Source organism: Dendrobates tinctorius, unplaced genomic scaffold (assembly GCF_039654945.1).
Source record: "Dendrobates tinctorius isolate UK_male_01 unplaced genomic scaffold, ASM3965494v1 ptg000016l, whole genome shotgun sequence".
NCBI classification, from domain to species: domain Eukaryota; kingdom Metazoa; phylum Chordata; class Amphibia; order Anura; family Dendrobatidae; genus Dendrobates; species Dendrobates tinctorius.
Window position 1 is genome coordinate 26,197,284 of NW_027361684.1, and position 27,193 is coordinate 26,224,476.

The 27,193-nt window shown below is 42.5% G+C and overlaps 1 protein-coding gene across 4 annotated transcripts in view; it reads right to left on the reverse strand.

The window, feature by feature from the left end:
- Positions 1 to 27,193, reverse strand: part of RAP1GAP2 (RAP1 GTPase activating protein 2) — a 1,085,931-nt gene that overhangs the window by 302,607 nt on the left and 756,131 nt on the right. For all 4 annotated transcript variants that reach the window (XM_073565586.1, XM_073565585.1, XM_073565588.1 and 1 more), the window contains one exon: positions 12,828 to 12,912. In XM_073565586.1, coding sequence (XP_073421687.1) covers positions 12,828 to 12,912 — 85 coding nt within the window. The remainder of the gene's footprint in view (positions 1 to 12,827; positions 12,913 to 27,193) is intronic.

Below are 27,193 nucleotides of genomic sequence, written 5' to 3' on the forward strand. Positions count from 1 at the left end.
CTATTCCGTGCTGTCCTGTTTGTATACTATTTTGCTTACTCCCCTGCCCAGGAGCTGTGGTATGATGAGACCATGTTCCTCTGTCACACACAGCCATTACACAGTATACAGTAGTTTAACATTAATAAGATTATTTCAGCACAGGAACATTTTATTTAAGCACATCCAATTGTGGAAATTATTATTATTCTAAGATCTATTGATTAAAATGTACTTTTGTTTGTGGGGAAAATCCCATTAATTAAGAATGATTTTGAGGCAGGGATGACCTTGCGCTCACCTGGGTGATGGGTGTCTCAATATTTAAACTGCTGCTGGTACCAACCTATTGCTTGGTACCACCAGCGGAATACCGTCGCACCGCACACACACTCTATACGCCGCACGCACCACACACACTCACTCACACATTCACACTCACATACTCAAACTCACATACTCCCACTCATACACTCAGACTCACACACTCAGACTCACACTATTTTACACTCACGCAGCCTCTTGCACAGTACCACCAGCGGAACACCGTCACACTGCACCTGCATGAATTCCACGCAGGCGCAGTGAATCATTCGGCTGATCATGGCAGCAGATGTGCGACGTGTCTACAGGCAGAGGAAGACGTTCATATTAATGGGGTTTTCCCACAAACGTAAGTGCATTTTAAAAATTGTCTGTGTCTGACCATGTACGGAGCATACCATATCTCCTGGGCAGGGGAGGAAGCAAAAGACAATGCTGACATTACAGCAGGGGATCACAGAGGTTTCATTTTGTGAGGTAAAATATTTCACTGACTGTTTTTAAACAATATTTTACCTCACAAAATGTATCTGCTGCGATCTCCTGCTGTAATGTCAGTATTGTCTTTTGCCTCCTCCCCTGCCCAGGAGCTGTGGTATGTTCTGTACACGGTCACAGGGGTGAGAGAGACAGAGCACAGGGGGGGAGACAGCTCAAATGGGACAGCATATGAGGGGAGAACACAGCACAGGAAGGAGAGAGACAGCAGATAAGGGGGATAGCACATGGGATAGACAGGTCAAATAAGAGAGCACAGCTGGGAGAAGTCAGCACATGGGGAAAGACAGAATGGATAGGTGGCTGAGAACATGGGGGGGAGAGATTCTCAACACTGCAAAGCCTGCCCCCATTGTGACATTACCGCCCTCCTTATGTGATAGCATCGGGCCTCCATCTAGTTATTAATATTTGCCAAATGCCAGAATAATGAGAGGGAGAGAATGTTTTAAGGCATTTATATTACTTACTGCACAGTCAAAAGTTTACATACACTAAGATTACTGTGCCTTTAAACAATTCTGTACTGTCCATATGATGTCATGTGTTTGGAAGCTTTTGATAGGTTTGTTGGCAACATCTGAGTTAATTAGAGACACCTGTGGATGTATTTTAATGTACACCTGAAACACACTGCTTCTTTGTGTAGCATCAATGGAAAGTCTTAAGAAATCAGCCAATATATCAGGAAGAGAATTGTGGACTTGCACAAGTCTGGCTCATCCTTGGGTACAATTTCAAGACACCTGAAGGTGTCTCGTTCATCTGTACAATCAATTATACACACGTACAAACAAGATGGGAATGTTCAGCCTTCATACCGCCTCAGGAAGGAGATGGATTCTGTATCCCAGAGATGAAGGTGCTTTGGTACGACGTGTGCATATCAACCCAAGGACAAAAGCAAAAGACCATGTGAAAATGGAAGCTGGTAAGATTGTGTCAATATCCACAGTGAAACGAATACGGTATCAACATGGGCTGAAAGGCCACTCTGCCAGGAAGAAGCCATTACTCCAAAAGAAACATAAAAAGCCAGATTAATGCTTGCAAATGCACACAGGAACAAAGACCTTAATTTTTGGAGCCATGTCCTGTAATCTGATGAAACTAAAATTGAACTTTTTGGGCATATTGACCATCGTTACGTTTGGAGGAAAAAGGGAGAAACTTGGAAGCCTAAGAACATCATCCCTACTGTGAAACATGGGAGTGGCAGCCTCATGTTAAGGGGTTGTTTTGCTGCAGGAGGGATTGGTGCACTTCACAAAATAGATGGCCTCATGTGAAAAGAAGATTATGTGGTAATACGGAAGGAACATCTCAAGACATCAACCAGGAAGTTAAAGCTTGGGTAGAAATGGGTCTCCCAAATGGACAATGACCCAAAGCATACTGCCAAAATGGTAACAAAGTGGCTTAAGAATAACAAAGTCAATGCTTTAGAGTGGCAGTCACAAAGCCCTGATCTCAGTCCTATTGAAAAAGTATGGGCAAAGCTGAAAAGGTTGGTGCGAGCAAGGCGACCTACAAACCTGGATCAGTTACATCAGCTTTGTCAGAAGGAATGGGCCCATATTGGACCAACTGTTGTGAGAAGTTTGTGAAAGGATATCCCAAACATTTGACCCAAGTCATTCAGTTTAAGGGCAATGGTGCCAAATACTAATGAAAATATGTAAACTTTTCACTTTGCAGTAATAAAAATGAATTAAAACATTCTCTCTGTCTCATTTTTCTGGCATTTGGCAAATATCAATAATTAAGGTAATCCTAATTGACCTAAAACGGGAAAGGTTTATTCTGATTTCACGTCAGATATTGAGTAAAACATGAAATGTGTCTTTTTATATAGGGCATGTAAACTTCTGAATTCAACTGTATATATGTACATATGTGTGCATATGTGTATTCTGTAAGTCATAAATGTCAGACAGATCCTGCTGTCTGTATTCCACTTTCCTACATACCGTACATCTTGCTCATGTCTTCTGTCTTTCATTCTGGCCTACTAATACCTGGCAGAGTGGCAGGATGACATTTATTGTGATATGTTGTGTGGTCATGGCAGGATAAAGAATGTTCAGGGCTTCACAAATGTCATTTCCCAGACTATGATGACAGTACCGCTTGTGTCTGGGAGACAACTCACTGATTGCTGGGAAGCTTCCAGTGCCTCAGGTAACGTAAGATACATATCAGTCTTTGGTGAGTAAGTCATTGTATGATGCAGCTTTGTAGTGAGCTCTGAGACTGCATGAACTATACATCAAAACGTAACCTCATGAACTTTAGATATTGTTTCTTAAGAATAAAATGAAGATTTGGAATGGGAAAGCTGTGACTAGATTTTATGGTGGAAAATCTTGGCAAGACTATAGATCTAGTAACGTCCAAGCAGTACATGGTGAGAATGAGTTATAGTAAAGTAAAAACAGAAAATAAGCAAAATGAGTAAAATTTCTTATGACCAAATATTTTTATATGTGAATATTGTGAATTTAGTACATGGCATAGATATTCAGAAAGTCATGACCTCACAACCCTCATAACCTGTAAGTCAAGCAGCAGGAGGAGAGGCAGAGAGACAGAGGCTTGGGAAGTGCTGGGATCACGTCCAGAGCTTTTAAAATTCATTTGCAAATGAATTAAAACAGTGATTTTTTTTTCAGTCAGGGAGTCAAGGAGAAACAGATTGCATCAGAAAATGTATGGATAACATTATCTTTCAGAGATCAGCACAACCAATTGAGCAGTTTGGGGGGGCGGAATCTTACTGACATATTCCCTTTAACTTTGCTCCCTAACATTGCTGTAGCTCCAACTCAAAATACCAACATGTCACCAATTAGAATTCACACTCCTACCTGAAAGGGAATGATGGACTAGGTCCAGGTAATGAGGAGACGTTACACAAGGTTCTTGATGAAGGAGATGTTTTATAGAAATATTTGAGTTTTTATAGAATTTGGGATCTTTGTGGGTAACTTTTATCAAGTTTATCATGTCCTAATTAGGTTAATAATAGAAATCTTAAAAACTAATTGCTGCCAATACCTAGCTTTAATAAAGTAACATATATTGGTTCTTAAAGGGAATCTGTAAGCTCAAAATGACTATTTAAAGCAAGCATAGTGTTAGGCGTCAAGTTTCCCCCACTGCACAGAGGGAATCTCAAGCCATGTCCTCTGCAGTCTCTCATTTCTCTGCAGCTGCAGAAATTCCTGCTCAGCAGAGATGTCAGTTCTGGTGTCTTGCCCAGGCTGATGCTAGGCGTCTGGTTGTTTCTTCTGGCTCTACTATAACACTATGCTTGAGCCTGCAGCAAGCAGACGCTCCTGGAACTAAGTCCGGTCTTTTGCTTACTGAGCAGGCCCATGGGACAACCTCTCATTGGAGGTCAGGGGTCACATGTGCAGGTCCCGTTCCTGCTCGGATTGGTCCACTGGGAAGGTCCCGGAAGGACGCCACTATAATAGAGTCGCATGGCCGCTCAGCCATGCGCTAGTATAGACTCTTGTGGCTTATGGTGTGTATGATGATGGATGCTTGTTGCTACAAATGACTAATTATGAAACCCCTACCCTTGGTTGTGTATGTTGTTAGGGTTTAGTGGTTAGAGCAAGTGCCTGTCAGTGGCTAGGCTATGTGCCACAGTGCATCCCAGTGCTCTGCACTTACTAGCATCTGATTGTGCCTCTCTGCTCAGGGCACTGTCGTACCGCGCCAGGTAGCAGTAGCCGCCAGTGCGGTGCCGTGTGCAACTCTAGCGCTTTCCTCCCCACTCTGGGTGGTTAGTGGCATCCGCCAGAGCGGTGCAGTGTGCACACTGGTGCATTATTTCTCATTTGGTCTCTTGCTGGCTCCGCTGCAGTGGCACCGAGCGCTAGTGGACTAGAGGGACTCTAAACCCGTGTCCTTGGGGCGGAGTCCTGTGTCTGTATACTAGCGCTTATCCGGCCAAGCCCTGTGAGTTTAACAGGCTTCGGCATTTACATTGTGTGGCTCCGCGATTCTGTGAATCAACAGAACTCGCTCCCGTACACACCAGGTGACGCTAACCCGCGTGTGTTCCTTTATTATTTGCCGTATAGTCTCCGCCATTACTGAGCAGCAGGTTTCCATCTCTGCACGGTGGACCCCGGGCTGCAAACGCACCTCATACCACCTTTATTACTTGGTGCGTTCCGCCAGCCCTTAACACATAGCACCTTGTAGGGGATATCCACCTAACAAAAATTGTGCCTCTAGTGGCCAAATCTATAATTGCATTTTACAAAAATTGTTCCTTAGTTAAATACGCTATTGAGGTGTTCAGTACAACCTTGGCGTGGCGGAGCAGTTTAGTGCACCTTCTACCTACTTGTTTTCCATCTATACCCAACCACCTTTTCCTTGATTGACAGCTCTGACTTTATAGGGGCTAGATGAGGTAGAAGATAAGTAAAAAACAAGAATGGGGGAAAGGTGCCCTAAACAACAACGATGGGTGCACTGAAAACCTCATTAAGAAATTTGACTAAAGAACAATTTCTGACAGATTTGTGTACCAGAGGTAAGATTTTTATTAGTGCTATGTCCCAGACAAGGTGCTCTTCTTGCTTTGTGCTGACAGACATTAGTCCCAGTTTAGATTTCAGAATAGTAAGAGGTACAGTATCTGTACTGTTTGTCTTCAATAAAGAACTACAAGAAATAAAAACTAGTGATGAGCGTGCGTGCTCCCCACTGCTCGACACTTGATCGAGCATCAGGGTGCTAAGGCACACTCGTTACTTGATCGGGTGCTTGTCCCCTTCCTGCATGTTTCCAAGCTGTTAAGACATCCAATAAACATGCAGGGATTGCCTGCCATACATAGTAATGCCATAGCCTTGTCTATCTGAACAAATAAATAAATAATTTTAAAAAATGACGTGGTGTCCCCCCCATGTTTGATAACAAGCCAAGGTAAAGCAGATATTGTCAGGCTGGGAAGGTCCATGGTTATTTTGCCCTGACCAGCCTAAAAATATCAGCCTGCCACTGCCCCAGAATTGGAGCATCACATTAGATGCACTAATTCTGATGATTTGTCCTGCTCTTCCTGATTTCCCTGGTGAGGTGGCAATCTTGGAAATATTTTTTGGGGTTGATGTCAACTGTGTAATGTCAGCTGGCATCACACCTAAGTGTTATTAATGGAAAGGTGTCTGCAGACACCCCCATTACTAACCTAGTAATAAAAAATAAAAACACACACAGAAAAAATATTTTATTTGAATAAAGACTCCCCCACACTATCCCTCATTTACCAAATTATTACAAAAAATATTTCCACGAAGCTCCTCCAATGTAGTCTAGGCACCCGACGCCTGTGAATAGCTGTACTTCACTGCTATTCACAGTCGTCAGAGCAGCTTTTGGAGAACATCAACTACATTGGAAGAGCTTTGTGGGAACATTTTTGATAATAAATTGGTGAACAAGGTAGAGTTTGGGGGAATCTTTATTCAAATACAGTATTAAAAAAATAGGGGGGACCTCACGTCATTTTTTTTCATTTATTTATTAATTAACTTGTAGCTAATCACAGACGCCAGGTGCTGATGGCAACACTCATCAGCGTCACCGTGTTTCTCTGCATTGAGCTGGCAGGTCTAATGATAATTGTCATCACTACCTGGCGCTTGTGAACTTGTGAATAGCTGTACTTTACTACAATTCCCAGTCGCTAGAGCTGCATTCGGGAAATGTGGACTACGACAAAACTTCGTGGGAACATTTTTGATAATAAATTGGTGAACAAGAGATGGTGTGGGGGAGTCTTTATTCAAATAAAGTGTTTTTTTTCGGTGTTTTTATTTTGGGGGGGATTACTGGGTTAGTAATGGGGTTGTCTATCATAGATACCTCTCCATTACTAACCTTATGCCAGATGACATTACACAGCTGACATTAACCCCACAAAAATATTACCCCGATTGCCACAGCATCAGGACAATCTGACGAGCCGAGCAAAGTGCCAGAATTGGCGCAGCTAATGTGATGCGCCAATTCTGAAGTGGCTCCAGGCTGGTATTTTTAGGCTGGGATGGGCCAAATAACTATGGACCTTTCCACCCTGATAATATCAGCCCCCAGCTGTCTGCTTTAGCTTGGCTGGTTATCAAAAATGGGGGAACCCAGGTCATTTATGTTAATTATTTTAGTTTAGTTGCCAGCAGCAACCTGGGAGTCAGAGAGGTGTCCCGGCATCGTCTCGATTCCAGTTAAGCGCTGTTTCCATCCATTCCATTGATCTTCCTGCCTCCCCAGACCTATTGTTAGGGTCTTCTGGAAAAATGGTGAAGTTTTCCATTGACTTCCATTATACTCATTACTTGAGTTGAGCCCGACAGAACTTCCAATCTGCTCAATTTGAGTAACGAGCACTCGAGCATTTTAGTGGTCAATCATCGCTAATAAAAACCTGTTTTCTATTATGTAAAACTTGGTGTGACTAATACTCTATTTTCAATTAAGTTTCATCAGATGTCATTATTGTGCTCCTTACATACAGTACATAGTAGGAGCTATACAATAAAACAGACCAGCTGTAACCTCACTGCCTGTAACAAACTAGATCAAGTATCCTAATTTGCCTTTTCAGTCTTCCTCTTCTAGGTTAGGTAAGCGGTATATCTGGTCGTTTTCTAGAAATTAATTCTGTCTGTCATCTGTATAAAACTACCAGGACTCTTCTTAATGAGCTTGTACATTTGCTACCTGGAAATTCTTCAACAGACTGTAGGAGCTGTTCATGAATGGCTCATAAGTATAGACATAAATCACAACATGAAAAGATAATTACTGAAATGTTAATGAATATATTCAGAGAATTTTGTTTATAACCTTCACAATGTGGAATTCAAATGAAATATATGCAAAGTATATATTGGTTTATGGATGCAACAAGCATTCATATAATAAATTCCCAAATTCCTCTACTATTGAAACCTCGATCCTTAGTTGTTTTCAGCCTTTATTGACATGTACGTCATTTTGACATATGGTAAGATTTTAATACTAGAGGTTAGGAACATCACAAATAGGGTCACCATGATGTGGTGGTATTGCTTTTCCATTTTTTATAAAGCAAAGTTATGATAACCAAGTACCCTATATTAATTTTACATATGCACTATTGCTTTTTATTTATGTACTGTAGGGTCTTGGCTTACTTTGTTTTTGTCTTGGGTTTTGTCTGTTTAGCGGCCAGTGGGAGCATGCACCTACATGATACATGCAGACCAACTTATACTTCAGTTCATTTCTTTAGGTTTTCATACCTAATCTGAGAGCTGCATGATGTAAGGAAAGAGTTCCTGTTTCCAACGATGTATCACTAAGTTTAATGGGTGCAGTAGTCATGATTCAATCAAAGTTTGTAGGTGTAGCAGAGCTCAAAAAATTCAGAAAGCTTTCTACATTATATAAAGTGACAGTAAACTGCTAATCAGTGCTGGGGGCGTGGTTTGTCTGGAGGAATGTGAGACCTAGTTTGGGTGCTGATAATCTCCTGCTGATAAAACACTCATTGTATTGAAACAACAACAAACAGCCTAATAAGTGGTATATTGTTGAAATCAGTGTCTCAGCTGCCCTCAGATTACATACTAAGAGCCGATTGAATGATTCCCTTTAAAGGGAACCTGTCAGCTGATCCATGGCATGATTGCAGCCAGGTATTTTATCTTATATAGAAAAATATGGCTGGTAGCTGTTATCAGTGCCCCTGTAAGTGATTAACAGTCATTTAGCTGGATTAACAGATCTATTGCTGGATTTTCAGAGTGTTTCAGTAAAAATATACCCAATAAGTTCCCTTTAAATTCAGATTTTTCCGCTCTCAGTCTTTCACAGTTTCTCATAGCTTGTCTACAGTACTGCTTTGGACTAGATAGGCAAGATTACACAACTAACAATAAAAGAGGCAGTCATATATACATTTTTTCTGTCTCAGGAGGTAGGAAGTTGAGCGTTCTCCTTTTCCTGTGGATTTTATGACGCTCTAGAACATATTCTGACCCCATTATCACATACATCCTACTGCATATTACTGGCAATGCAGTTAGTTTTAGGCAGTGATCTATCACATCTGTGCACAGGAGGCATACCAGTTATGAAAAACTGAAATGCAAGGCCATGTCTGACCATACATAATGACTTATTTTTAGTATTGAATAAAATAACTATATTTCATGAATGCTTGAAAGTCTTTAGGTGTCCGATGTCCATATTAGTCCAAAAGATGTCAGCCGAACAGATAGTTCCACCGACAACCATTTTTATTATTGTCCCCATCTACATGAAAATTCAGTCGAGCATTCATGTGTTTTTAAGGGGCATAGATGAGTAAAGCCCCCGTCACACATAGCGATGCACCAGCGATCCCGACAATGATATGACCTGGTCAGGATCGCTGGTGTGTCGCTACATGATCGCTGGTGAGCTGCCAAACGTGTGTCGCTTAGTTACCCACTGTGTACCTTGGACACCAGCGTACTCGTGCTAGGAGCTGGTATCCAAGGTAAACAGCGGGTAACTAAGCGCGTGCGGCGCTTAGAAACCCGCTGTTTACCTTGGATACCAGCTCCCAGTGCGAGCACGCTGGTATCCAAGGTACACAGTGGGTAACTAAGCGACACGCGCTTAGTTACCCGCTGTTTACCTTGGACAGCAGCTCCCAGCGTCTGCTTACAGCGCTGGGAGCTCGCTGATCAATGATCTCCTGCTGCCACACGCAGCGATGCGTGCTGGCCAGCGGGAGACCAATGATCAAAAAAATGTCCTGGACATTAGAGCACAATCAGCGATACCCGGTGGGGGGCTGGTCGCTGATAGGTGTCACACACAGCGAGATCGCTGGTGAGATCGCTGTTGCATTACAAAACTTGTGACTCAGCAGCGATCTCGCTAGCGATCTCGCTCAGTGTGACGGGGGCTTAAGCCCCAAGCAGATACCTCTGGAAGTGGCGGCTTATCTATCCTGAGAACAAAAGGATCGGACATTGAAATCTAACATGCCTAATCCTGGGGAAGCATTGACCCCATACACATAAGATCGTCAGCAGATCCTTCTGAAATTGGTGGGTAATGTATCACAAAGCGTGTAGGCTGTAGATAGTAATGTGTCGCCATCTTCATTTGTTCACGTAGGCCTTAACACAGGCCAGGATGACTTAGGATGACGAAGGTTGTAGCTTTGAAGCACACGTACTGCACATGATATATTAGATAAAAATACATTACCATTATGCAAAATTCCATGGGATGACTGTGATTCTTTGGTATGCCTTAATGACTTATATAAAGCAAACATTATATAAAGCAAAAATGATTTGCAATAAAGCTGTAACTCTCGAAGTGTAAATCTATTCCAGCCAATTTGACAAAAATAACCTTCTAGAAATATGATACCAACACAGCAAGTATTAAAAGTGTAAGTTCTACATTTCTACCTGGAGCCACCAGTGAGTGTATTCCAGGATTGCTGTTCTCTAACAGGGGCGATGCTGGTAACACCATAAAGGAATATACAGTGTACGGACAAAAGTATCCTGACAACTTGTAATCATTGAATTCAGGATTTTCCATTCAGTCCTATTGCCACAGTTGTATAATATCCAGCCCCTCGCCTTCCTTCTGCCTACACTAAAATTTGTAAAAAATGTCTTGTTTTAATGATCTCACTGATATCAGCGTGGTCCTGGAGTGGGACGTTATCGATGTAACAAGTCAGTTCATGACATTTCTTTGCTTCTAAATATTTTACGATCACCTGTAAGTGTTATTACTAAAAAGTGGAAGCATTTACGAACCATGAACAACACGGCCATGAAGTGGAAACTGCATAAAGAGTGGGGTCGCTGAGCATATCCCAATCACCACTCATATGGATTCTGACAATGCCTCTGCTTTAGTGCGCAGAGCCTGTATGGCACAGGGCTCATCTAAAATTTATTTCAAATCCCATATAACTAATTTTTAATCCATTTAGTACTTTTCCTTACATTTTCCTTTAAGGGGAACTCAATAGGGATCCTATGCCAACGATCAGAGCTTTGACTCACAGTAGCAAAATAACCAATATATTTCCATTATACCTTTAGGGGGGGATTAGGGCTGGATTCTCAATGCGTTTTAGCCTAATGTCAGTGGCTCTGTTGAGGGTTACATCTGAAACCTAGGAAAGTAGGATTCAGGCATATGCACTGACTGGGCCATTGACTGTAATGATACACGCAAAGTCACAATGTGGTCTGGTGGATATTAGTTTTGGTCATATCCACGTATTTAACCTGGGCTTCATGAAGTAGTTGACTACGTCTCGGTGCCCTCTTCAAATAGGGGATACGGCCTAAAATGATGCTTGATAAAGCACACAGTGACGGGTCATCATTGGAGTCAACGGCACCATCAGAGTATGCATCCAAATTCCATTTTCCAAGGCGCCAAAGATAAGCCCCGACAAAACCAATGACCATAGACTAAAAGGCAAAGTGAACCCAGCCTAGTACTTTGCATGTAGTGCCACTTTGGATTCTACAGAATATTCTTATTACAAAGAACTTGAGTTCAATTTGCGTTGTTATTGCAAATATTATTTACGACATCCCGATGCTGGTGTAGCCTGTACTTGTTATGCTTTATCCTGTTTTCTACTATACAACACGGTTTCATTAGTTTCAGGCATACTTAAACAATAGAGTGAGAATGTTGCTGATATTATATTTCATGATTCTTGTTTTTAAAGGAGTCATTAGCCTTTGATGATTTCTTCCATAAGGATCTGCTACTTCTACACTTTGAATAAAATCAATTAAACATTAATTTGTGATTATTCAATAAACTAATTGCTTAAATGGGCACTATTACTTTCAATAAACTTTGCATAAATCAATAGTAAAAGCAAAAATAAGAAACTTTGTAATATCAGAGAAATTAACTTCTTTACCCACTTATAAGCCAATTCTTCATCTCCATCTCCTTTACCCATCATCCACTCTAAAACAACTCCACCCTGCTGAAGACAAGACAGACAACAAGCAGAGGGGGAGAGAAAGAAGTTGTGTTGCAGTTTCTTTTAGATTATCCCCATGCAGGAATCACAGCAACACAGCTTAATACTGCTGTATAATGCTGTGTATGCTTCTGCTGCTCCTGTCTGTGTACATATAAAGGGAAAAAAGTTAAAAAAAAACTCACTCTATGTGTTTAGTTTATGGGAGACATCACATCATGCTATGTCTCCTCCTACTAATTCAGAGTCAATAACTAATTAAAGATAGACTCTGCATAGGTAAAAAAAAAAATTGGAGAAAATGCAGGATACAAATGATCTAATGGACACAAATGGTTTTATTAGTCATGCATAAACATGACAGCTTATTCTGAAAAGTTAAATGAAAGAATGGTTCCATTTAACATGGCATACTGTACTGTATATAGCACCTTATTGCAACAGGATCTCTAAAGGAAGCATATAGACATTTATATTTTATGGAAAAGCTACAAGAAACAAAGAAAACAAAATTAAACTTATATTAGTCCATGGTTTTAGACACTGTTTCCACAACTGAGATTATGCACTAGGGGTAAAGGTCCTAATTAAGATCTCACTGATGGGCATTCTCTGCCAATCTAGGGTAGATGAAGAGGCTCTTTGCATATTACGAGGTCAGTATATATAGCGTTCTACGTATCCAGACATCATCCATTACTGTGTTGCGTATATATGTAAAGTTACGCACATTTTAACTACATCCCCAAAATTTCTGCATTGTAACCTTAATATTTTATTTAATATTGTATTATCGAAGAAGTTACATTAGAAACTAGAACATCATGTGCTTAAAAAACTCCCAAAACTTTACTTATTACTTATAAAAGGCCTGATAGATTCTTGCTGTATAAAGTTATCAGATTAGCAAATCTGAGACATTTCCACAAAAATCATCGTCAACCTAATCATCGGGATTGGTTAAAAGAACGTTAACTATTACCTTCATTGTTGGGGGAGCTGTGGCCGGAGGTGACAGGGGGCGATCGGGTAGCGTAACTTCTGAAGAGTTGGACAGCTCCTGTTTCCTGTTAATACAAAATGGATGATTGTTACTAACTACTTTTCTGATAAATGACTTTTAAAATACACAAAAAGTTAGAAAACTAGTCCAAATGATCCAAAGGATAGGTTATTATAGTAAAGTAGTAACGAGCTAATACCAGACAGAGGGTCTTCTTACCATGGTTTCATCATGAATTTCCAAATTCCACAAAGGGAAAAATATAGCAACCAGTGGAACCGGTGATTGAAGCGAGTGACTCGAAGCTTCCCCCACAAGGTGTTACAGGTAAAATTAATTTCAGGTGCTTTTCACTCAGGAAAAAGGCACTTAGATAGATTTGTGTTTCCATGACAATCTCATTACGCCAAATTTCCCTTGGCCCTCCCTCCTCCAATCTCCCATCTGGCATTAGCTTGTTATGGGCCACATTCTGTTTGTTTCTGGCTTTCCTGTCTGTGGTATAAAGGATTACACACAGCGATTATGACAGGAGAGATGCTGGAGACCAGCTAAACACACGGAGGCTAAAACCGGATGCTCCTTTGTATCTGTGCACTAGGAGTGCGGGAGCATGAATACAAGGGGCATGGAAAGTAAGAGAGGTCTTCTTCTGGTTCACTGATTATTATTATTATTTCTTACAGGTGCATTTAGAGAAGAGTAAAAAAAAAAAGGATCCTTGGGGAAAAAAAAGGCCCATTCTGAAATATGGAACGTAGCAATATTATAAGAAAAAAAAAGTTATTGTACAGGAAAACACTGGGATAACAACGAAGGCAATTTGTAAAGTAGTTGCATGGTGTAAACACAGTTGTATTAAAACACATAGGCGCCCGTCGCTCCAAGGACCAGATCAAGAATGGTGGAGGCTCTCTGGAAAAAATATTTAAGACATCTCCCCAGTATTAGAATCATATAATGCAGGGTTAAATCATTAGATATTATCATTGTATCCTGGACAAATTCACTGTCCCCTGAAATCTTGAAGGCTTGTACAGTCTCTTTTTCTGTAGTCAATAAAAATGTACATTTTATCACTATAATTCCTCAAGTAATTAGCTCAGAAAGATGGGGCATTGGACAGTTCTGACCACCAATTCAAGTTTCCACATTGTTAAAGCACCATTCCTGCCAATAATCCCTGCCCCTGGTACTATACACAACAGCCGCCATCTTCTTCTGTTATCAGCTCCACTCCTGCCATCTTCTGAAGGTTGTGACCTGCCAGATTACTCCAGTGTTTGCTGGGCTAGCTGGAAGTCATAACTCAATGTAAGTCTATGAGAGCCAGAACGAGGTCAGAACGTGGCCCTCATTGACTTAAATCAAGAGCATGTGACTTAGCTGTGAGCTTTGGTCAGTTACAAGTAGCAGTCACAAGATGACGGTGCAGGAACGGAGTAGCACTAGGATGAGCTGCGGGTGGTAACATACTAGGGTCAGGGACTTTAGATTAGTGGCACCACGCCATGGCAGAAATAAGAAAAAAAGTTGGAGTGGTGCTTTCAATCTATCAAGTTGCCTGGAAATATTGCTGTAACTGTAGTGGAGGCCCAAAAAATATGTGCTCCATACAATTTAGCCCTGGTCATTTTTGTTTTCTTTCTGATAAAAAAACCTCCTATGCAATCACACACATTACATAACTCAAATTAAAGCATAACTCCTGATTAGGTCATTAATTTAATGGACTTTTCATATTAGGACAACTTTTTACATTGGAGCCCTACATGAATTACTCAAGCCCGCCGGAGGAGAAGCGACTTTTACAGAGCAGTTCTCCTTCTGGTTCACATAGAGGGGACAAAGCAAGTGGCCCTTGCCTGACATTCACAAGGCCTAATAGGGCATGTGAACTGGAGTTGTCCTTTTCAAGAGCCTAGAAATGACAAAACAAAATATGCGGCAAGTGCACACTTCTAATTAGGCCAGGGTCACATGAGTATAGATTCTTTATGGTGGCAGCACTGAGAGCCCCACTGCTGGGAGGAAATTAACTTTATTCCACCGGCAACGTTTAGGGCTCAGTCATAGAATACCACACTGTTTAGAGAGAGGCGGTTGTAACCATGCATCCAGCCCTAATGATGAGTTGCTGTCAGTCAGTGCCAAGGGTGTGGTTCCAGTTCTCTATACACAGAGCAGTAACTGAAACCGTACCGGCACCACCTCTATTACTGAATACTGAACACTGTCGGGGGAGAATAAAGCTCATTTCCTCCTGGCAGAGGGACTCTCAGTACTGGTGCTGTACTGTGTCAGAACACTATTAACCTGCAGATTAACCCCAAATCTTTAAATCACTTTACAACCAAATGTTATGTATTTTTGAAACATACCTAATTATTCATAATTGGCACAGATCTGCCATTCTCAATGTAGTTGGTCAGTCTGCTCTTACATACCAGATATGTTAACCAATATACATATTTATTTGGTTCAAACAGTTTGCATGCGCTATGAGAAAGATCTCTTTAACCTATTGGTATATGTGGCATCTCTTATGACATGTGCGACAACCACCCTTCCTGCAAACCTTTTACATACACTTTTACCCACTACTTAAAATATGAACCCATCTTTAAATAGGATATCTAATAAAAAAATAGAAAAAACTTTGCTCCCTGATCCTTCAAGAACTTTTTACTATTTGTTTGTACCAAATCTAACTGCTTCAAACTTTGCAACTCAAATTTTTGCAAATAATTTTAGCAACATTTTGCGTTTTTACATTAGTCCCTGCCAGCAACAATGTTTTGAAAAAGTGATTGACGCTTGACTGGGACAAGGAGTGGCTGAACGTGCTCGACAAATTCATTAAATTTTGCGCCACAAAATGCTGTGACCTATGAAAAAAGGGCATGCCGGCCCTTGGCAGGAGTACATATTTGGTGGTGGTGCACAGCATTTGAAAGATGTGCCAAATTTACAAGAAGTAAATGCCAAAAGGAATTTGAAGCATCTTACTCCAACACACTCTTTATTAAAATGCCAGTATTAATGAATTGGAGCCTTTAAGATTTGAAGATGCAATCACGAAAAAAAAGGTGGAATTATGGACTTATGCATTTGTTTGAGAACGGTGGTTTTATCCTTGAAGCCAAGAGTAAATCTTTAGAATGCCAATTCAGGAAAACAGGGTAAATATTAGTGGAAGACAGAGATTGCGGTATGTATGTTTCTTTGTCATTTTTATGCTCCTCAACATTCAAATTGAGATACCAAGAAGGGAAACTATGGAATTATGGAAATCACAGACTCGGTAGACATGTTAAAGACATGCAGATGATGGTAAAATGGAAACAACATTTTCAAATCGTGTTGATTTATTCAGTATCAAGTATGAGCATTATGTGCAGATATACACTTAAATGCATTGGCATGGTATCAATGAGGTTACCCGTGGTTTTCTGAGAAATGTTCTGCCACGATGAATGCACTTGGGCAAATCAAAAAGAATAGCTGATGGCAGCTCCTTGCTACAAGGACAACATGCAGCAAGAGCAACTTCGTTAATAGAATGAGAAGCATGACTTAGACCATACATAAATACAAAAGGAAACAACTTTTTTGTAAAATAGGTAAAAACAAACAAAATAGAAATACAAGGTTAAGAACCAGATATAAGGAAAAATGGGCAGGGGAAGGATGATTAGAGGCCTCAAGCTAAGGCACAATGCAGACGGGCATGCATGAAGGAATGATAAGTACAATATATACTCGTGTATAAGTCGACCCAAGTATAAGCCGAAGCACTTAATTTTGCTGCAAAAAACTGGAAAACCATATTGACTCGAGTATAAGCCGGGTATGCATTGTCCCTGTATCCCCATCCTGGTATGCATGGCCTCCTCATCCCTATCCTGGTATGCATGGTCCCCTCATCCCTGTCCTTGTATACATGGCTCCTCATCCTTGTCCTGATATGCATGGCTCCTCATCCCTATCTTTGTATGCATGGCTTCTTATCCCCTTTCTTTTCTGCATGGCTCTTCATCCCTATCCTTGTATGCATGGCTCTTCATCCCTATCCTTGTATACATGGCTCCTCATCCTTGTCCTGATATGCATGGCTCCTTATCCCTATCCTTGTATGCATGGCTTCTTATCTCCTCTCTTTTCTGCATGGCTCTTCATCCCTATCCTTGTATACATGGCTCTTCATCCCTATCCTTGTATGCATGGCTCTTCATCCCTATCCTTGTATGCATGGCTCTTCATCCCTATCCTTGTATGCATGGCTCCTCATCCCTATCCTTAAGGTAATTAATATTCACCTCACTCACTGGGGTCAAGTGATCGCTCGGCCGCAGGAGCTGCTGGAAGTCGGAACAAGGTGCTACGAGAGTGCGTAGGGAAGGTAAGTAAGAGGTTTTTTGTTGTACAGATGCTGGGAGCCAGCGGCTGCTGCTGTAACTGTGAGCGCTATAAAAGAAATGAATATTCACTGCCAGTGCAATGAATATTCATTTCTCTTTAGCAGCGGGCACAGTTACATCCACAGCCGCAGGCTACTGACTCCTGTGACCCACTCTCCCTCCCCCACTGCTCCCCCTCCCCTGTTGGCTTCTGGGACAATGACTCGTGTATAAGCCAGCCGAGGGGGGGGGGGTTTCAGCACAAAAAAAATGTGCTGAAAAATTTGGCTTATACATGGCAAATGAAATGTACAGTATATAAATAAGAAGGCACAATAGTCAAAGGTGAATGATACCAGTAATAATAATAAGGTACAAGTGTAATATTCTTGTGCCAGATATAATCAATAAGCATAAATGAAGATAGTAATCAGGCCCGGATTGGTAATATGACCAACTGGGCATTTTCCCGCTGGGCCGCTGTCATGTGGGCCGCGGGCGGCAGCGCCCGATCATCTGGCTACTTGCCAGCTGATGCGGTCACTGGCCTGGCTGTTGCTCCTGCCACCGGCCCTCTGCGGGCACAGCGGTAATAGTTTCCAACCCTCCCCCACTGCAGGGAGATAAGCCGCCATGCACCCCATCATTGCCGTAGCATGAGACCTCTCCCCCCCGCAGCCACTCACAGCGTCGCTTGCCTACTCTCTTCTTTGTTCACAGGACCTGTGATGAGGTCACAGGAGGGGAGGAGTCAGGGGTCACATGATCAGGAGCCTTTGTCCAGACCCCTGATCATGTGACCCCTGACTCCGCCCCTCCTGTGACCTCATCACAGGTCCTGTGCACTCAGCCTTGCCTCTTGGTGTCTGCAAGACTCTGCTGTGCTGTTGTCATGGTGCTGGATGAGGTAAGTACCGTATGTGTGAGGTCAGGAGGGGTTTACAGGGTAGATGTAGTAGAGCTGTTTGTGTATGAGGTTTACAGAGCGAAGCCGTGTGTGTACGAGGTGTACAGAGTGGAACCGTGTGTGTACGAGGTGTACGGAGCGGAACCATGTGTGTACGAGGTATACGGAGCGGAGCCGTGTGTGTACGAGGTGTACAGAGCGGAGCCGCGTGTGTACGAGGTGTACGGAGCAGAGCCACATGTGTACGAGGTGTACGGAGCAGAGCCATGAGTATGGAGCGGAGCCGCGTGTGTACGAGGTGTATGGAGCCCCGTGTGTACGAGGTGTACGGAGCAGAGCCGCGCGTGTATGAGATGTACGGAGCCGCGTGTGTACAAGGTGTACGGAGCGGAGCCGTGTGTGTACGAGGTGTACAGAGTGGAGCCGCGTGAGTACGAGGTGTACAGCGCGGAGCCGCGTGAGTACGAGGTGTACGGAGCGGAGCCATGTGTGTACTTGGTGTACCGAGCAGAGCCGTGTGTACGAGGTTTACGGAGCGGAGCCGCACGTGTACGAGGTGTACCGAGAGGAGCCGTGTGTGTACGGAGTGGAGCCATATGTGTACGGGATATACGGAGCGGAGCCAAGTGTGTACGAGGCATACAAAGCGGGCTTTTCCCACGGACACAGGAGTACACGGCAGAGCCCTGAGGAGCATTTTAAAACACACACATGATGTTCCACCGGAACTGATGTGCTGGAAGCTGACCGGAAATGAGATAATTTCTTGAGGAGATTGTGACGGAACCAGGAATGCTTCAGATCCATCACCATGTCCTCCTCCGACAGCGCAGACAGCAGGAATCGCCTTGGAATCGGGGATGCCGGCCATGTGAGTGGATCATGATATGTCCTGCATCGGGAGGCTCAGGTGGGCACTACAATGGGAGCCGGGCTGCTATAGTATCGTTATAGAATCTTTCTTTATTTCTTTCTCTCTTTCTCGTTCTGCCTTTCCCTCATTTTCTTTCTCTCTCTCTTCTTTCTTCCCCTTCTTTCCTCATTCTTTCTTTTCTTTACTTCTTTCTTTCTGTCTCTCTCTGTTCTTTCTTTCTTCTCTTTCTTTCTCTCTGTTATTTCTTCTTTCTCTCTCTGTTCTTTCTTTCTCGCTCTCCTTTCTTTCTCTCTTTTTTCTTTTTTCTCTCTCTGTTTTCTCTCTTCCTTAGTGCCAGTCAGTGTGCCCATAATGCCAGCCACTGTGCCCTCAGTATCAGTCAGTGTGATCAGCAGTGCTAAATGGGTGCGATTAGGCGTGGACATGGGTGTGACTAGTTGTGAAATGGGTGTGGCCGGGCATGGCCTAAAATTTGCAGCTGCACGCGCCGCAGTCTTTGTCCCTCTTTCCCTTCTTCAAAAGTTGGGAGGTATGATAGGGGCAGCTATGACCAGGGGGTCTGGTTGCCCAATGGATAGCAGTTCTGCCAGGAATTCTGTCACCATGCGTACAAAACGGGACAGAGCTTTGGGAGTACTGTACCTAAAAGCAATAAATAGGACTGAGCTGAAATACTGTGCACAGCTCTGACTACATGTTATATAGTCGTGTTAATCTCCTCTCACTTCTTGTAACCTACAAGTGTACAAAGATATTATATAGTCAGTCACCATGTGACTAGTTGGCCTGTGTAACTTCAAATGCCAGGGCTGAATATTAGTCCCAGTCTGGCCCTGATAGTAATGGTTGACATCCAACATATAAAACTGACTGGAATCACAGACAGCAGCGAAAAGCACCCAAATATAATTTAATTTAAATAATGTTACAGTATAGTTAAATGTATGGTACTAGACAAAGTAAAGGGGGAAAATTAAAGTTTTATATGCAGAATCAAAGCTTGTCTGTGCTTTAAGGCTAAGTTCACACTAGGCATTTTTGCCGCATTTTTTAAGGCCTTGTATATGCTAATTTTCTGCTGTGTTCTACAGTACCAGTAAAGCTCATGGGATTTCAGAAATCTCATGCACACACTTTTTTTGTCATCAGTATTTTGTGCTTTGCATGTTTTATTGGACCTAGAACATGTTACTTCTTTCATCATTTTTTCAGCATTTTTCACCCATTAAAAGCAATGAGTAATGAAAAAAAGCAAGAACAGCAGTATATGAAACCCATTTATTTGTGTGATTTTCCCAGGTTTACCATCTTGTCTTGGTCACCTGAGATGGCAGTTGGGATTAGTATAGTTTAATTAAATTAGTGATGCGTATACAGTAAACATTGGCCAACCAGGGTGTGAGTTTGAACAATGGTTGTGGCTAACCAAGGTGTAAGATTGAACAATGTCTGAGAAACTCAATGGCAGACCAAAGTGTGAAGGTTAATGTGTCCTAGGAACTCAGTGCACTGTCAGAGTCTTAGTTACATTATGCCAGACCAATTCACCTCCCCCAGCTTTTACATTTGTATGTGTATTTTTTCATGAACATACTGTATGTCTTGTATTGGTGACCTGTTTACATACTTCTATGGTGGAAACAAAGAGCCTGAAAAAATGCACCAAAAACACACCAAACATGTGTTTTTATGCTGCATCTTTTCTGCCAAGAGTACAGGTTTTGTAATGTGCATTTAATTATTTTTTGTTTGATGGTATACTTTAATCCATTAGAAAAAATTAGTCTGAAAATGGCGCCGACCGCACCTGCACATTAGCAGCTATCGGTCATCCACTAGAGAAAACAGGGAGGAAATGGTTGAGGAGGTAAAATTGGCTGGGACCCTAGGAGGTAGCGACCATGCTATATTAGAATTTTGGATAACTAGAGGAGGAAGACCTGTGAAGACTCAGACGTCAAGGTTAGATTTCAGAAAGGCAGATTTTAAGGGATTCAGAAAGAGAATTGGAGGGATCCAATGGCTGGATATCCTTAAAGACAAAAATGTCCAGGAAGGATGGGAAATCTTGAAAAATGAAATTCTCAAAGCACAATTGTAAACAATTCCGAAAAGAGGGAAGAATAGGAAGCATTTAAGGAAACCAGGATGGATGAACACAGAACTTAAGCACATGCTAAAAAGGAAGAAAAAAATGTTTATAAAATGGAAAGAGGGAGGCATATCTAAAGAAGAATATTATGCTGTCTGCAGAACCTGCAGGGCACAAATCAGATTATCTAAAGCTGAAAATGAATTGAGGCTTGCAAGAGATGTCAAAAGCAATAATAAAGGATTTTGGGGATATGTCAAAAGTAAAAGAAAAGTCAAAGATGCTATAGGATTTTTACAGGATGGAAATGATGAAATGGTAAGACAGGATGTTGAGAAGGCTGAACTTTTAAATTCCTATTTTGCATCTGTTTTCTCTCAGAAAGGAAATGTAACATCAACTGTTCTTCACTGTCCTATTAAGGGAATAGAAGAATCCAGGATATCTATAAACAGAAAGATAGTGAGGAAACACTTAGCTAACCTAAATGAATTCAAGTCTCCAGGTCCAGATGAATTACACCCCAGAGTACTGAAGGAGATAGCAGAAGAAATTTTTGAACCCCTCTCCATAATCTTTGAAAATTCTTGGAGAACAGGAGAAGTCCCAGAAGACTGGAGAAGAGCAAATGTTCCTATCTTCAAAAAGGGGAAGAAGGTGGACCCAGGCAACTATAGGCCAGTGAGTCTGACTTCTATGCCAGGAAAGATCTTTGAACAAATTATTAAACAACATGTATGTCAGTACCTGGATAAGAATGAAGTGATTAAACAGAGTCAGCATGGGTTTGTAACTAATAAGTCATGTCAGACTAACTTAATTTCCTTCTATGACGGAATCACTGATTGGGTGGATCAAGGAAACGCTGTAGATATAGTATATCTTGACTTCAGCAAAGCATTTGACAAAGTCTCTCATACAATCCTTATTGAAAAAATGACTAAGTATGGAATGGACAAGGCAACTGTTAGGTGGATTCATAACTGGCTTAGTGATCGGACCCAAAGAGTGGTCGTAAATGGCTGCACATCCAGTTGGAAGAATGTCTCAAGTGGGGTACCACAGGGCTCTGTCCTGGGCCCTGTATTGTTCAACATCTTTATCAATGATTTAGATGAAGGAATTGAGGGTAAACTGATTAAATTTGCTGATGACACAAAGCTAGGAGGGATAGCTAATACTAGAGAAGAGAGAGAGGATTCAAAAAGATATAAATAAACTGGAGAAGTGGGCAGCAACTAACAGAATGGTTTTTAACAGGGAGAAATGCAAAGTACTACATCTGGGCAATAAAAATGAAAAAAGCACATACAGAATGGGAGGAATAGGGCTAAGTGACAGCACATGTGAAAAAGACTTGGGTATACTAATAGATCACAGACTGAATATGAGTCAACAGTGTGATGCAGCAGCAAAAAAGTCAAATACAATTCTAGGATGTATTAACAGAAGCATACAGTCTAGATCACGTGAAGTCATTATTTCCCTCTGCTCCTCTTTGGTCAGACCTCATCTGGAATATTGTGTCCAGTTTTGGGCACCACATTTTAAAAAAGACATCAACAAACTGGAGCAAGTTCAGAAAAGAGCGACCAGAATGGTGACCGGTCTGCAAACCCTGTCTTATGAGGAAAGGTTGCAGGATTTGGGATTGCTTAGTTTGGAAAAGAGAAGACTGAGAGGAGACTTAATAGCTGTCTACAAATATCTCAAGGGTTGTCACATTGTAGAAGGATCAACTTTATTCTCATTAGCACAAGGAAAGACTAGAAGCAATGGGATGAAACTGAATGGGAGGAGACACAGATTAGATATTAGAAAAAACTTTTTGACAGTTAGAGTGATCAATGAGTGGAACAGGCTGCCACGAGAAGTGGTGAGTTCTCCTTCAATGGAAGTCTTCAAACAGAGGCTGGACAGACATCTGACTGGGATGATTTAGCGAATCCTGCTTTGAGCAGGGGGTTGGACCAGATGGCCCAGGAGGTCCCTTCCAACTCTACGATTCTATGATTCTATGATTTCCTCCTCCAAGATGGCACCGCCAGTGACTGCGGCCGACGCAATTTTCAAACTGATTTTCTTTTTTTTTAATTAATGTACACCATAAAAAAATAATTAAATACACACTGTAGATGTGATCATGCTGCAGCACTCCGCCTGCCTGCCAAAGTATAACGGCACCGACCTGACAGTGCCTGTAGGTTACTGTGCACAATCCTGCTGACAGGTTCCCTTTAATGACTTCACTGCAGATTCACACACAATATTCTCTTGCATGATTTTAAATCCATATTTGCATCTTAAAATAATTTTAGGGAAGGCTGCTAGTCAGGACGCCAGTCACTTACTTTAAAGGAAATGTGTTAAAACCAAATCCTAGTGCAAACTACATTGTCATATAATTAGGCTGCACCTGGAAGGTGTTAAAGTCCGAAAATTGCAAAATTCAAGCTTCGTTAGCGTATCCACCAAAGTCTAGCAACAACCGGGCCTAAACGTACAGCTTTATCCAGCTTTCATCACACGGCAAACAAGCTGGGTTGCTACAGCAACAGGCCACATGGCTCCCTAGCACCACTGCGTGCAGCTGACCGATGCACCCAGGAGGACATGGGCAATTAAAGACCAAAAGGGGAGTACACAATGAAAGAGACACACAGCATACACTGTAACCTAAGAAAACAGTATGACAGTATCCGAAAATGATGCTCATACCCTGGAGACCAGAATGCAAAAGGCAATAGGATGAATAGTATTTTATCTGTTAACAGAGATTAAAAAAATTCTGAAAATGTGTCATTTAGATTTATACAAAGGATACGTGAGCTCACATCAATCGTGGTCCTTAAATACCCTGCAATTTGCATCACGTCTTAAAGGGAACCTGTCAGTCATTTCATGTTGCCCAAATTATGAGCAGCTCTATTTCATGTTTACATTTGGCTCCTGACGGATTTAACAGGTAATCGTAGGGGTGCCGAACGTAAGAACCACACCAATCTGACATTGATGACCTATCCTACGTTAAATCATTAAAAGGGAACCTGTCACCAGGTTTTCACAAGATAAAGTATGGCCAGCACCTTTAAGCTCTTTTACAGTATTCTAGTAAACCATATGCACCGTATTTTTTGGACTATAAGATGCACCAGACCACAAGACGCGCCTAGGTTTTAGAAGTTTTAGAGGAGGAAAATAGAAAAAAGTAATTGAAGCAAAAAATGTGGTAATTTTACTTTGTTATGGGGGGGCTGCTGCTGATACTGCTATAGGGGTAATATCCCCCATTCTGGTATATAAACTGTATGTCCCCTTCCTAATATATGTGTCCCCATCTAGGTATACATGCCCCCCATCCTGGTATACATGGCCCCCATCACACTGCAAACATAAAAAAATAAACAATTGTACTTCTGTTCCCTCCGATCTCTTACAGCAGCATCTTGTTCTGATGTCAGCAGCTGTCTGCAGCATGTAAGCAGTACATGACATCACTGCCATGCGCCCTCATGACCGTGCTGAGGTCAGCTGCCAGAATAATCATTGCTCTCCATGCCTCGGGATTATGGGTGTAGAGAGCATGGGCACACTGTTAGCTGCAACCGCTGAGCAATCACGTGGGCCTGCTATTAAATAGAATGAATATGCACTGCTCTCCACTCCCATGCCGGTGGCTGCAGCTTACACTCTGCCCGCTATTAAACAGAATGAGTATTCACTGCTCCCCACACCTATAGTCCCTCTCACCTCTCAGCCCTGGCTTCAATGCATAGAGGTGAGAGGGACTATGCATGTGGGGAGCAGTGAATATTAATTTTCTTTAACAGAGGGCCCAGTGTTAGCTGCTTCAGCAGCAGCTCCTGCCTCCTGTGACCAGCTGCTTCATTGCTGCCGCTTGTCTGCAATCCGCAGCCACAGGGGACATATATATAGAAGGTACATTCAGACTATAAGACGCATCCCCAAATTTTGGAGAAAAAATGCATCTTATAGTCTGAAAAATACGGTAAGTCCCCAAGCCCCTCTGCATAGCACAAAAAATACTCATTGTTATACCCCCATATGGTGTGTATGTGCAGAGCAAAGTACTGTAATGTGTGAGGCCAAAGAGCACCAAAGTAAAGCTATCGTATGCACATTACAGTACTTTGCTCTGGACGAGATTAGGGAACACTGAGTGGATGACATAAAACCCACCATCCACGTGAACCAGGGAAGGAGGGCGGTGATTGCAACGAAAAAGATGGGGCTAAAGCAAGACCAGCAACACCCATAGGAACATAGGGGATTATAAAAGTTTTTTTTGGGGGGGTTATTCAGAAGGAATTGGGGAGTCAGATACAGATTACTAGAATACTACAAGAGAGGCCTTAAAGATTGTGGCCATACTTTATATTGGGTAAACCTGGTAACAGGTTCCTGTCAGGAACACCACACTGCACTTGCTCACTGAGCCAGTGCACGTGTCCTGAGTACAAAAACAGTGCTCAAAGATACCTGTGGAGCGGGGCAGCAGCGGTGATGATGCATGCTTCAGACTATCAGGACCTGAAGCACGTGACTGCTGGGGGCGTGACCCAAGCTCCACAGAGCTAGGAGCTGCAGGGAAACTCCTAGAAAGGTAACTATGGGACAAGTTACCAAGGGGCATAGACAGGGACGTAAACCAGATCAAGCCGGGTCAAAGCACGAGATAGTAGGACAGTACCAAAGGGTTAGACAGAGCGAATAGTCAGGACATAGCAAAAGATCAGAAATCCAGAATAGGCAATGGACGATACAATAGGGACAAACTGTAACGGAGTAACAATAGCCAAGCCAGGAGGTCAGAACTGGAGAAGACAATAGTACCAAAATGAGAGACGGAGTACAGAGTGAGGGGACAGACCGGGTCATACACAGGAATCAAACAAGCAATGCAGTATACACGCACACTAGGGGGGTCAGACACAGCCAGAATAACAGTATAGCTGACAGGGAATCCTAGTCTTGAGTGAGTATAAATACCCCTCCCAGATCCAAAGAGAGGCTGGCAAAAGTTAACCCTGTGAGAACAGGACATTAACCATGTCCTAACCATGACAGTACCTCCCTCTTAATGGGGGGCCACTGGAGCCCCAGGTTTATCAGGGTATCTGGCATGAAAAGCCCGCACCAGTCGATCAGCGTGCACTGAACTGGCCGGAACCCATGACTGATCCTCAACGGAATATCCCTTCCAATGAATAAGGTACTGAAGTCTCCGGCGCACCCACCGTGAATCAATGATGCGCCCTACCTCATACACCAGTTGACCCTCTACCAACACTGGTGGAGCCACAGATGGGGAATCTTCTCTAACTGTCCCCACAGGTTTTAATAGGGACCTGTGGAAGACGTTAGATATTTTGAAGGAGGAGGGCAATTGTAATCTGTATGCCACCGGGTTGATCACCTCTACAATCTTGTATGGGCCAATGAATTTTGGGCCCAACTTCATAGAGGGTATTTTAAGTTTGATGTTACGGGTGGACAACCAGACTTTTTCCCCCACTGTTAATGCAGGACCCAACCCCCTCCTCCTGTCTGCAAGATGTTTGTACTTCTTCTGGGCTTTGGAGATGTTCCCTTGCACCTCCCTGCAGAGGGTTTTTAACTGTTGTACCATCCCCTCGGCACCAGGGCAATCTGAATCCATACGGGAAAATTCTCCAAACTGCAGAACGAACCCATAATTGACCTGAAAGGGAGACTTTCCGGTAGACTGATTAATACGACAGTTGAATGCAAATTCGGCCATGGCCAATACCTCACACCAGTCTTTCTGTCTGGAGGAGGTCAGGCATCTCAGAATCTGCTCCAATGACTGGTTGGTGCGTTCAGTCTCTCCATTGGATTCCGGGTGATAGGCAGAGGAGAATGACAATGTGACCTCCAACTTCATACAAAGCGCTCTCCAAAACCTGGCCACAAATTGCACACCCCTGTCCGACACCACGTTCACGGGCACTCCATGCAATCGAACAATATGCTGTATAAACAAGCAGGCCAAGGTTTCAGCAGATGGTAACGCAGGTAATGGCACAAAGT